At 48.6% G+C, this 13,063-nt stretch overlaps 2 protein-coding genes across 2 annotated transcripts, besides 1 other annotated feature; one reads left to right on the top strand and one right to left on the bottom strand.

Annotated features, from left to right (window-relative positions):
* Positions 1–5,841: 5,841 nt before the first annotated feature.
* FPSE_06249 (uncharacterized protein) lies at positions 5,842–6,891 on the top strand (the record flags this gene model as incomplete). Its single annotated transcript, XM_009259367.1, has 1 exon — positions 5,842–6,891. One exon carries the CDS (start codon positions 5,842–5,844, stop codon positions 6,889–6,891), a length of 1,050 nt encoding a protein of 349 aa, XP_009257642.1.
* Positions 6,892–7,350: 459 nt separating this feature from the next.
* Positions 7,351–7,372: a microsatellite.
* Positions 7,373–8,171: 799 nt separating this feature from the next.
* FPSE_06248 (uncharacterized protein) lies at positions 8,172–11,771 on the bottom strand (the record flags this gene model as incomplete). The annotated part of the gene is made up of 1 exon (XM_009259366.1): positions 8,172–11,771. The coding sequence occupies one exon, from the start codon at positions 11,769–11,771 to the stop codon at positions 8,172–8,174; it is 3,600 nt and encodes a 1,199-aa protein (XP_009257641.1).
* Between the last annotated feature and the right edge of the window lie 1,292 nt (positions 11,772–13,063).

Raw genomic sequence — 13,063 nt, 5'->3', positions numbered from 1 at the left:
AAAAGAGAAGCAAGCTCCAGCTAGCAAGATAGGTATCGTGAGGAGATTTGAGAATGAGTAGGGGAGGCTGGGGGGAGAAGGTAGAGTTATTGACTACAAGTTGAGGTCGAGAAGGAGAGACTGGAAGGGAAAAAGGTGTGAAGGAAGTAGCGACTAGCGTGGACCGATCGGGTAAGAGCCTTGTAGGTATCTGTACCTAGCACGGTAGTCCCGGGCTCTAGTGGAGGGACGGCGGCAGGAGCGACCAGGATGGGAAACAAGGAAGGAAGAACGAAGACGAGGATGCTTCTTCTAACCAGATGTGGCCTGACTTGAGCTCGGGAATAGCGGCGGAGGGAGGAAGTCGATAATATTGAGAGATTGATTCCTGGCGATGGCAATATTCGTATCCTTGTGTTGAATATTGTCGATGGTATGTCAATGGTTTCGGTGAGATGACTGGAGTTGAGTTGGTCCCTTGTTACTGTAGAGAGAGATAGGCTGGATAGAGTTGTACTGGAGGCTGCGATCCATACGACCTCTGTATGGCAGTGAAAGTCTTGGGTACGGTACGTACCGTCCAATGTGTCGCAAGGGGGCGTGTGGCCAGAAAGGCAAGGTGTCTCCTCTCTCAGCTCGAAAGCCAAGGCTGGGTAGACAAAGGAAGCTCCACGTATTGAAAAGAGCCAAAGAGAGGAGTCGAAAATGAGCGGGAAGAAAGTGATCCGAGGCCAACGCGCGACAAAGCCAATATTTCGGCGTAAAGTGGCCGGCCGTTTGTTTTGTTTTTTTGCTGTAGAGAGAGTGTGGTGATAATGATGCTGTCACGAAAGGACTGTTGAGAACGGAATGATGGAGAAACGAATTGAATGGAATGAATGGACAAATCAATTGTACGCAAAAGATTAAGAGAAACAAAAAGAGAATAATAAGAGATGAACATGAAAGAAATTGACCGAGCCAGAGGAACCAAAATTGATCGACTCCAGCAAGAGATGAGCTAAATTGCCTGAGGTAAGCAATTCTCGCGTTGTTGCTGGCCAACAGGACTACAGTAAATGAAGCTGTCTACGCACTCTCTGTCCGAGTCACTGTGACGAAACCTTGACATTGAATCTTTGCTTCTGACGATCTGATCTGTCAGTGCTGTACTCAATATCAACGCCCAGCGCAGGCAATAGTACAGCCGAAATCTTGTGAATGAGAACAAATACATACAACAAGGATGGACCCTCGTTTCGTTTTCTCCCCCCTTATCATACCAAGAAACTAAAACTCATGGCGTCTGCAGTGACCCAAACGCAGGGAACCTACCCAAGCCAATGTCGTCACCACGGGGGGCTCCAGCGCTGAAAGACTGTTGGTTCCAGCGCATCCGTGTTATTGACAGGTGCTGTTCCTCTGTAAGTTTTATTACGGTGGGATGAAAGATGAAAGGAGGGGGGGGCGTGTCGTGTCGCGCCATGTCGTGTAGAGGTTGCAGGGGTTAAGGAGAAGAGGGAGTGGGATCTACATGGGGCCCTGGACAAGGGTGCGAGCGGCGATCTTGATTGGAAATGTAGAGGATGCTGTAATTGTCACGGAGTGAATGTTTGGTCCGTCCGACAATCGCAATTCGAGGTCTTGGATGCGAATTGTGGTGGTGGTGAGATGGTATTATAGAGTGATCCTTGTATTAACCATTATCTTCTGCCTGCCTCTTTGAATATTGTTATTCAATCATTATTTCTACACTCTGTACTGCTGTCGGTTCCTGAATTCATCTAGACCTGTCCCGACTTGACGGGCTTGGCTTTTGGCCTTTGACTCTGACTCTGACTCTGACTATGGCTTGCCGCTACGTGCTCACAAGATTGGAATTGAAATTGGATACAGTAATCAAGTCACCATCCATTTCACATTTCACGCTCTCCTCGGCAACTCACTATCCGGAGTGGCATCAATCCTTGGCACTTTTTTCCGTCACAAGCCGTACAAGTTCTGTATCTCGGTTGAACATCTCTCTACCTTTTCCTCATGAGGCTATTCTTGCATGACGACTCGACTATGAGCAAAAGAAAAGAAGATGAAACTCGTTGACCCGCTCTCTACTTACGACGGGTGGATATGATAGTTTACTCGCTAGAACAAGACGATTGAAACACGGCGGCCTCTGCCTTTGCTCGGTGTTTTCCAGTGGCTATTGAACCGCAGCTAGCAGTAGTATAGCAAGTAATTCGCGCTCTACTCTGTACCCAAGATCCGATCTCAGTTGCGGTCTAACCTGAAATTGGGACAGAGACAGAGACAGGACAGAATTAGGCTCTCGGCTAATGCTTGCATCGTTTTCTGTAAACCCCCATCCCCCATCCCCCATCCTCCATCATCTTGTTTTGACTCCACCGTTCCCACTCACGCGCGATAAGTCAAGTTGAGAATAGTTTAGATGCGATACGATATTACATGAGGCTAGCGGCTCTGTTGGATGGACACCATTCCTCATCTTGTGTCCGAGTTCAAGACGACAGACAGAATGAGGGCATGGCATTGCCGTGTATCCCGCTTCATTACAGAGTACAGATACAGCTTGACTCGTTGTTAATTCTCTCCTTGTCCGAGCTCATCTGTAAAAAGAAAGTTATAGTCTGTACTCTGTACTGACGCCGCACCGTTGAATGTGGCATAGACCACCTACCATAACGGGCTGCGGGCCATTTCCGGCCCCTTTCTTTGCATCTTTACTAGTTAGAGTCTTGGTCTTGGACATGTTCTCTGTTGCTTAGAGATTGATTGTTTGATCGACATTGGAACTTGGATTTTACCTAGAGCGTGACTATGTCGCGAGAATAATGGGATGGTCGGTCCACTTTTACCAGCAGGTTGAACACTCTCCAATCGAGGTCCAAGTGAATCCCTGCTTTGGAGGACTCTGTTGTTTCAGTCATTTTGGAGCCGACCCGCAGAAGGGATGAGGAACTGGGGTACAACATTCATCTGTTGCAAGGACCTCGAGAGACAGAAAGATGATTGTTGGAAGTTGGTTGATCAAGATGATACAATCAGTGAACGGATCTCATGGCACCCATTGCACCCATGGTCATTGTGACAGACAGACAGACAGAATCTCTCCTCATCTTTCTCAGCCTTGCCCTTGTAAACTTTGCACCCATAAACGAGACGAGAGGAGTCACGGGCTCCCCGCTCTCGTATAGATCCATCATACCATGACCCTTGACAATTTAATAAAAGAAACTCGACCCAACCAACCTTACTAAACTCTCCCTTGCCATTCTCGACGTCACTGACAGATCAGATCGTTTCATTGATTCCATTGAAATTAGACTAGGCATTTTTCCCATCTCCATCTAATCTTTTGGCCAGGTAACGATCTATACCTACCAAACCCCAGCCAGTTAGTACCCAATTCAAGGTGGTAGAACCTGTTGCAGCATAGCATGTATAAACTTTGGATGAAAAGTCAATCAACATAAATGGCTTGCTGACCCCCGCTAACAGCATCACCTATACCATGTTGAGAACCTTGTGAATGGTACGATGTGCAAAGTCAGCAAGTCGTTCATGAAGCTTCCCTTTTGGTGCAATGGAAAAAAAGAACCTTGGCTTGTGAATCTGGGGCAGTCATGCATAATCCCTGTTAGCAGAAAAAGACACCATAGTTATTGCCTCTGCAAAAGTTGGCACATGTGTGCGATAACACAACATCGATCGATTATCACCAAGGAACTGCTAACCAATAAGATATGGTCCATCTTTTGATGCCCACCACCTTTTGGAGTTCAATATCCGACTTCAACACCATCACCCAGACCAACACGAACTGCCGCCAAGTGCAGTTCGACACTGCGAAATGCACTGCAACCTCGTCTATGCGAACGACTACACCCTCTTTTTTTTTTACTGTTCTGCGATAACCCAATTGTCCAATCGTTTGTGAAGCTAGCCTTGCTTCAATTTCTTACATGCGTAATCGTATTGATTTTTTTTGTTCCTTTTTGACACACGAAAAAAGATCCCTTTTTTCATTGTTTGAGCTTAAGCTTGAGCTTTGAACACGGACGTGGCAAAGTCGCTTCGTAATGTCTCAATCTGCGACACTATTCCCAACCAAAAAAAGAGACAAACCCCTCTTTCTCCTCTTCTCTCGGCTGTTTGTGTTTGTGCATGCTTGGAGAAGAGGAGAAGAATCACGCAAGCAACTGAGCTAACTATGTACGTGGGGGTCTGTTTCTGCAGGTTGGAGGCTGGAGGCCAGAGAGCAGGGACGAGGTATTAATGTTTTGTTGATTCTTGGGGTTTTACCTTGTTCGTGCTTGTTTATCATGTCTCTCACGCGTTTCCAGCCTCTTGCATTTCAAGAGTAACCATCCGTGGTCCTGGTAAGATGTACAGTATCAGTATCAGCATCATCTGGTTGCCAACCGAGGCTGTCACGCATGGTACAGACCAAGACAGTCATGCTGTCTTTCTTTCCTTGCAGGCCTCTCTGACCACTGTCATCATGATTGCTTGCCACTGCCGTACTTGTGGTCTCTGAAGTTGAGGCTCTGGCGGTTAAACCTAAATCATCACTAATAATAAGCCACAACACAGACAGACCACGATACCCTAGGTAAGTTCCATAACATTCGCACATGTCAACCCCCAACGGACAAGTGCTGTAGCGATACCGGTTAGCAGCATCTCGTTTCGAGGCGGTGCTACGAGGCACTGCTGATTTAGACATGAGTTGCCTTGTCGCTAACCGGCGAACCTTGTTGTACTGTACATGTGATGTCTGCAGGTCTACGTGGGCTGTTTTGTTACAAGCTGTCAAGAAATATGGTGAGCAAATCACAGACTTGACCGGGCAATGCGACTTCAGGGTCCGCCATCCATCTGCAAGCCGCCCGCCACCTGCGGCAATCGGTTGATGTGCATCGCATCGTGAGGGTGTAGAGGAATCGAATTCTTCCATCCGTTTAGTGTACTGTTTATAGAAATATCCAGAGAATGTTGAACCTGTCGTTGGCATACAGATGCGAACTGTCCTCTCCGTATACACACCACTTGTATCACTACATGCTCCATGTGCCCGGTTGATATCATAATCGACAAGACCAGACTTGCATGAGAGGTTTACAGACTTCTTGCAGAACTGCGTCGTTTTCTACACAACATGTAAGCTGTTGAGTACCCTAATTGACTTGTTGGGCTTGCCTACACCATCCAAACACGTCTCTCAAGCGTCATGACTTGGCCACTACTTGCATTGAGTTCTGGCGGACAAAAACTAGGCCCACCTAATCACTCGATTTGAGGGAAGCAAGCCGATCTTAGTGATGGATAGTGTATGGGACAGAGCCTCAAGTTGAGTTACTGTAGGAACAAGCCGTTTCAGTATGCTAAGCCTTTGCCTGGTGAGGGCTTAGATTCTCATCCCGACTATTCCGTTTCTAATACCATCGAGTAGAGAAAGGTGCAGTTCAAGATCACCGGCTTTGAATTATCAAAGGTCTAGGGTAACCACACTGGAATGCTTTGTCACGTCTTGTCTGGGGTAAATGCTTGCTTCTGAGTCCAACCACTCAAAACTCTCCATTGCCGCAGGTGCTACCGCAAAAGGGTCAGATCTCCCCCAGACCGATGTCATCTCGCCTTGGCTGAGTCCCCCCATGAAGCTTGCATCATCAGCCTTGCCAACATCAACACCAACACATCAACCCTGCTTGCGCGTACTCTTACCAATATACACACCGCATTTTATACTGCCAGGAGCATATCACGGGACTTGATATCCCTACTGCCCATATTTCAATGTGACTAGCCGACCAAAAGAACCCATCCGGCCCCTCCGGCTTTGACCTTCGTAATCAGCCTCACACAATGATCGCGAAACCAGCATTCCGCGGTCTCTCGAGTCCCGTCAATCGATCTAGACGTCTCCCTACGACCATCGGAGCTATTGCATTCTTCGTCATGTGTCTCTTCTATCTCCTCTTCTCTATTGCGCCTTGCATGGTGTACGGGAACTGTTACCGTGGTTATTCGAGCGCTTACAGCTTCGATGTCGACTTGGCTCACAACCCGGCCTGGATGGCTGAGATCCCCGACGATGTGTATCTCACGAGCCTCAGTATACCAGGAACGCACGATACCATGACCTACGAGATAGAAACAGAGGTCTTGCAGTGCCAGAACTGGAACTTGACAATGCAGCTGGAAGCGGGTCTTCGTTACTTTGACATCCGCGCTCGTGTGCGCGATGACGAGTTGCACATCTACCATGCCAACGGCTACACTGGATTTAGCTTTGAGGATGTCATCAGCTACATGAATGACTTCTTGGACAGGAATCCATCCGAGACTATTGTTATGCGCCTCAAGCAGGAGGGTGGTCGCATTGGAGACAACAACACCTTGTCGTTTGAGGACGCCTTCAACAAATACCCTCTTGGAGACAGGCTCTACAACTACAGCTCTACAGCTCCCCTGCCAACGATCGGAGAACTTCGCTCCAAGATCTTTGTGCTTGAAAACTTCCCAGCCAGGCACGGAGGACCTTATGGTCCCAAGTGGGAGGGTCCTCAGATGGTGCTCGAAGACAAGTGGATCATCCCCGACATTTACCATCTTTCTGACAAGTGGACTGCGATTCGTGATGCGCTCGAGCTCGCGGCAACAGCACCTCTCGACAACAAGATCCTCTACCTCGCTCATATTTCAGCCTCTGTAGGTGTGCTGCCGATCGAAGCTGCGGCTGGGCCAATGAACCGCACTGTCACTGGGATGAACGATATGACGGGCCAATGGATCAAGGATTTTGAAGACAACCCAGACACGAGCCGCACTGGAATCATCATTATCGATTTCCCAGGAAAGAAGTTTATTGAGGCCATCCTTCGGTGGAACAATTCATTAAAGAAACAATCATAAGCAAGCGGATACCCCGGATGAGAGGCTGCAGGATGAAATGAGGATGAGCGTCTACGTAAGAGAAGTGAGTATACTTGGGCATAGACAGATCTTCACAAGTTAATTATACGAGTAGAAATTGCCTTGGATCCCACTTGTGTTGATTAGTTCCCACAGGGTAGAGGCAGGTAGGTATCTCTGTCTACTGCGTAGCAAGGTCGATTCTAGCGGAACAAGTCATTGATTAAAATCAAGCATAAAATCATTAACCAGGTTGTTTGTCACTATATCTATGTATCTTTGTCAAGCTTTTTCAGTCAATGTTGGCGTCTCACTTATATCACACACCCATACGTGTACCTACAGACTATTTAAACAATGTCATATAATTTCCCACGTTAGCGAATCAGAAATTTGTCTAATGACTGCATTGCTTCAAATATTGATATTTCCAAAATGAAGATTTTCACTCAATATTTCCTCTCTCTCTCTCTCTCTCTCTTATCCCTTCCACCCTGCCCCTGCATTTTTTCTCTGGGGGACGTGGATACTGTGGCGTCCGGATGCGTTTCACCAAGCGTAGTCAGTGAGTTCAAAAAGATAAGATCGTCAGGGACAGCAACACCAGAAATCAAGGCAGAAACCTAGCACAGCTGAACTGAACTGAACGCGTACGTTGTTTGTCTGTGCTTATCATAAACGTACCCTGTTTCGATTTCTGTTCTGTTTCAACTATTCCGGACCCGGTGAGGATTCGCCGTGTTTAGATAAACACGATTCAATGATTGATTGTCCTGTTAGCCAGTGCACCCTCCGATTGTTTTGGCCATGACGTTAATGATTGCTTTTAAGATCGACAATAAATGTCATGGGTGATTGAGTTATGTAGATATACTAACAAGTAATGGACATGCTTAAATTGCATGTTTATCTGGTGTAGGCATTCTAAATCTCGATCTGAAGAGGGATTATCCTGACTCAACACCTAATATTGGGGTATAGAACTGGTTGGTTAAGGCGTAGTCTAAAGAAGCAACTTCTATCTACAAAATATATTAAATCATATATCAATCGTCAAGCATATATAATTCCAAGGTTTCATTTCATCTAACTCATATGTACATCTCCCATTCAAGACATCCATCTCCATAAGCTTCCAAAAACTGCCAAAGCTGTAGCACAATGTAATCCGGTTATCCTACACCCAAACACCCTGCATGATACCAAAAAACAAAAAACAAATACCAATTCAATTCATAGGCTCTCGAAATCCACACTCCTTTTTTTGCAACTAGTATCCCTTATGAAAACCTTGTGGGACTCGGGCTGTTCTCACGGCTTAGATTCTCAAAGCTATCCACCATGGCCAGGACGCGCGTTCGCGCTCGTTCTCTAGTCAGCGGAACAGCTTGCGCTTCCATTAGGATGCCCGAGGACCGGTCCGTAGAATGTGAAAAGCGAGGTTCTAGCGTATTCAGCTCTGGGAGGAGAAAGCCTCCCACTGAGTTATTCGAGTCGCCGCGTGTGTGTCGTCGGGAGTGAAAGCTCGGACGGTTGGGAGATGGCGTGGGAGAAGGGGAAGGGGATATTGAGCCTGCTGGTGAAGGAGTGCGGTGATGGAATAGAGGACGGGGTTGGAGATGTGAGGGTTTAGGTTGTTGTAGTGTTGAGGTTGATGGCTCTTCTTCTGGTGGAGGAGGTTGATGTTGTTGTCTCTTCATCGGTTCTCTCTCCTCCTGCTGCTGTGCTTGCAGAATTTCTTCCTCTGCAAGTCGTTTCTCCTCGGCACGCTTCTCATCGAGGAGTTGTTGCTTCTCTTCATATCGTTGCTTCTCGTTTACTCGTTCTTCCTCATCATGAACAAGTCGTTGCTTCTCAGCCATAGAACTGCTCTCCTGTCTTTGAGGTTCATCCACACTCCGTAGCGCCGGATGCTCATAACCAGCTTCCATTTGCTTCTCCTGAACGCTCTCGTCTCTTGACAGATCATGCTCGTCGTCAGGATCGACCAATTCTGCTGCTTGCGGCTTCATCAAGTCATCATCCTCACGATCGCTCCCCTCCTCGTTGCCATTAACAACTCGTAATCGCTCTCGGGGGACAGTGAACATGACTTGAACCAGTCGCTGCTCTACAGCTCTTTCAATGTCCCAGTCAGACTCGGTTCCAGGTTCAGGCCCCGAACCTCCAGACATCATAGCATCTCGCGGTATGGGACCGAGACCCTCCCAGTCTTGTCTGCCTTTCTTCCGCCTAAGAAGCTCCCCGCGCAGACCAACCAGACCGGGCTCATAATCACCGCTCACAGGCTCTTGATCAAACGAACGCCGTACTCCAGACATGTCTTCATGGGAGGATTGAGGAGTACTAGCCCCTGAAAATACTCTCTTGAGAGAACCTAACCACCCCCTACGTGGTTTTGACTTGGATGGCGAGGAAGGCTCATCATCGTCGTACCGGTGACCCCGATCCCCCATAAGGAGCGAAGGTCCTTCGGCTTGTAGAGCGCCAAACGACGAGTGAGCAGTATTGTAACTATCAGAAGACGAACTTCCAGGCTTAGGGTGTTCGGCACCAGTCATCAAGAAAGCGGGAGCTAGCGGATTGAGTTGTCGTGCTTTAGCCTTGATGCTCTCTGCTGCGCTTCGTGCCGATTCGGACAAGTTAGATCCGCTTCGCGACTCATCATCTCGCAGAGCAGCTGATCGTGTTGAGTTATGCCGCGTTGGGGAAGTACGGCCAAAGCTTCCTTGGTTCTGGCTTCGACGACTATTCATTCGTGCAGGACCATCTGCGTTATCAACGTTCTGGGCATTCTTATGTTGGCTCCTTCGACTGTTCATACGCTCGAGTAGTCCCTCTGCAGCATCAACCTCGGTCACCCAATCCTGAACCTCTGGATCGTGGCGGCGGTTCTCAGGGCTGGGTGTAGCTGACGCCCTACCTCCTCCAGGGGTAAGACATATAGGATGCGCCACATTGTTTTGGCCGGTAGCAGTAACTGGAGTTTGGAAAGGATCCGAATGAACATCGGATGTGGGTGTTGCAACGTGGTCATATAAACCTCGGTTCTGGTAATTTTCTTCTTCTTCATCTTCGTAGATTGGGTGGATTGGTCCAGGGAAGCTACCCCCTGTAGGCACATAACCTCCGCGCGAAGGTCTCGACATGGGTTTGTGGGGGATATGAAGTCCAGGCATGCCGCTTCGAGCGCCTCTCATCGACTCGTAGCCGAGTGATCGCTCTCCGGGAGGATATGGACCACCACGACCATACCAAGCGGTATCGTTGAGTCCCCAAGGGTCATTCTCCGTCATTTCGGGAAAGTCGCTATGATAGTAGCTGGGATCTTGGGACAGAGCCCGGACTGCTTCGTCTCGGTTGTTGATGTGGCGTTTGCGCTTCTTGTACCAGCACAAGGCGGCAATGATAATACCGATCAAAGCAGCGATGCCAAAGCCTAATCCGAGGCCAAGGCCAAGGCGCTTCGAATTCGACCCCTTGTCGTTTTCCGTTGGGGCATCGTTCTCTTTGGTTGACGAAGAAGCGGAAGAGGGATTCGTGTAGCTAGATCCCCATGACCTAGAAGTAATGTTGTAAAAGCGAAGGGAGCCCGATGAGGCCTGGCGTTTGATTCGGCTTGAAGAACTCGACGTCTCCCACCCACCATAGACCATCAACATATTTCCTGGCAACACCGCAGCGCCATGACCGTAAATACCAGTAAAATCAGGCTGCACCTCCGGAATCTTCCACTGCCACCCACTGTAAATTTCGCTCATCTCGAGGATCGCAAGCTGTGGTTCAGCGGGAGTATTAACGTCGCCTACCCAGCCTCCGATGACGATGATAGAGCCCCCGTCTTCGCTTAGAGTCGCAGTGTGACCAGAACGACTGTAGACATTATCTGCAGTATTCGTTGCACTACTTCGTTTAGACTGGGCACTTGTGTCCTTGATGGCAAGATCCGACTTTGGGAAATCACCATTAGGAGCTTGAATGTTGACATAACTCCATGTCTCGGCTGGCAAGTTCCATACGGCAACTGTGCTCATGTTGATAAAAGCCGTCTTGGTATGTCCTCCTAACAACACATAACTCATTTGCTGCGTGACGATGCCAGACTTATTGGTCATCGAAGGCGTCAAACCAGTCAGTGTAAAGCCAGCAATCGGTGTTCGAGGTCCACCGCTGGATGCCACGCTCATTTTGTACGAAGTATAAGTATCTCCGTCGTTCGGCGCAACTCTCAGCATCGTCTTGGTATAATTGGCATCACTCTGCCAGTTCGTCGCATCTCCTGACTTTGGCGTCTCGCACATGCCACCGTAGGTATAAAGAGTAGGCTGGTCCATCTCAGGAGCGAGACTGGAAGAAAAGGCGACTGTGCCGCCGAGGAAATAAGGTGCGCGACGGTCGTTGCCGTTTTTAAGACCTCGACGGTACCACTCGCCTCCATCCTCGTAGTCGTAGCTCCATACATCGCTGATACCAGTTTTGCAGTCGCCTGCGTACACTAGCACGGAGCCGTTTGCCGTTCTTGCAGCGCCAAACGCAGTACTTTTGGGTTCGTCGTCGAGAAAGGGCAACGTCGTGCTGCCCGCAGGTCGATCGAGACTGGGTTCGTCCGCATCTACGCTGGCGGAAAAGTTGAGGGATCTGAACTCGACTTTACCAGAGGCTGTTTGTCGAAAGATGAATGCTAAATCCGAAGCACTGCATGGTACGCTGCCGTCGACGCAGGTGGGATCTGGCATGAGAATCTCCGTAGGCACATATGGGAATGATTGCGCAGCAACGGGAGACACAAAAGGAATAGTCGCAAAAAAGAGGAGGAGAGCTGTCGTCGTGGGTCGTGGTTGTGCAGACCGAGATCTGCCGGGGATGAATGTTGAAGCCATGGTGGATTTTGTTGCGTTGAGCAGGCTCGCTAATTCAAGGCTGCTGTGGTTGATGCTGCCGCCTCGAAGCGTTGAAATGTCGCCGTTACTGAGCTCTCATACCATCATCGTCGCCATACAGCTCGAGAGCTAAAGAATTGTCCTTGATTCTGTTTCCTCACTTTCCCCCCAACTTCCTTTGCTTGAATGTTGCAAGGTGAGTGTGCACCAGCAAATGTCGTATGTGGTCTGCTGATCGTCGCACTCTTTCCCGGGGAACGCAATGGCCAAGGGTCTCAGCGATGTCTCGGGCCTCTATGCGTGCGGCACAACTGTCAAAGCTTTCAATGTTGGTTGACCTGCTAATAATTGAGAGGGCTTCGAGAATAGGCCACTGATGGGGTCGTGTCCAGGTTTAGATCGGATGTTTGAGGGCGAACAAGCAAGCGGGCAGTAGAGCAGAGTATCGGTAAGAGAGCAGTAGAGCCACGCAAGCACGCAGAAAGAGAGAGGCTAGGAAGAAGAAATGTGCAGTATGTGCAGCATGTATGAGCAGGGATAGTTGATCTTCTTGCTGGGAGAACCTGGACACCAAGCCATCGAGAATGGGACAATCACACCACGAAGCAAAGTTTGCGATTAGTCCTAATCGCCAATAGTTTGGTCCAATACCAAGTTTCTATTCGCGCATGCGAGAACGAGTTGCCGCTTTCTGTTGAACCAGACTCGAAGATGCGATTGTTTACTGTCGTTGGCACAGAAACACTACAAGTTTAAGGTGGGGTATCCCATGGAGAATCCTTGATTAGCACTGACGGGAACAAGGACAAGGACAAGGGTGCAGGTAAGAAACGATAAAGTCTATCTATCACATGCGAGAGACGCCACAACTAGAGAATAATTGGACATCCAACTGCTGAGTTGTACTGAAGAGGCAGTATGTTGTTCACCGTTCTTCTGTTTTATCCAATCATCCAACAACCACAAACAAAACATCCGACCGTCTGCATATGGATGGATGGAGGCTGCCAACGACAATAGCGGTTGAGGCTTGAAATGTGGCTGCCGCTATCCGCTTCCCGGTAAGTCTAAGTGGTCGTGGGTGTATCCTTGTTATTCACCACAACAACAGCAGCTTTTCTCTTCCCTTCTCTCCTGTCAGTGTCAATAACAATGGCGTGTTATAGGCACTCTCTTTTTGGTGTACGCTTTATTCCATGTCTCAGGTCATCATCAATACTTTGCTTCCCATCACACAGCTAGCCATCTCTAACCCTACTGCTGATTACCAGGAAAAGGTGACCAAGCGTGAT

This window comes from Fusarium pseudograminearum, chromosome 3 (genome assembly GCF_000303195.2).
Source record: "Fusarium pseudograminearum CS3096 chromosome 3, whole genome shotgun sequence".
Lineage (NCBI taxonomy): Eukaryota > Fungi > Ascomycota > Sordariomycetes > Hypocreales > Nectriaceae > Fusarium > Fusarium pseudograminearum.
This window is presented reverse-complemented; position numbering and strand designations above follow the sequence as displayed.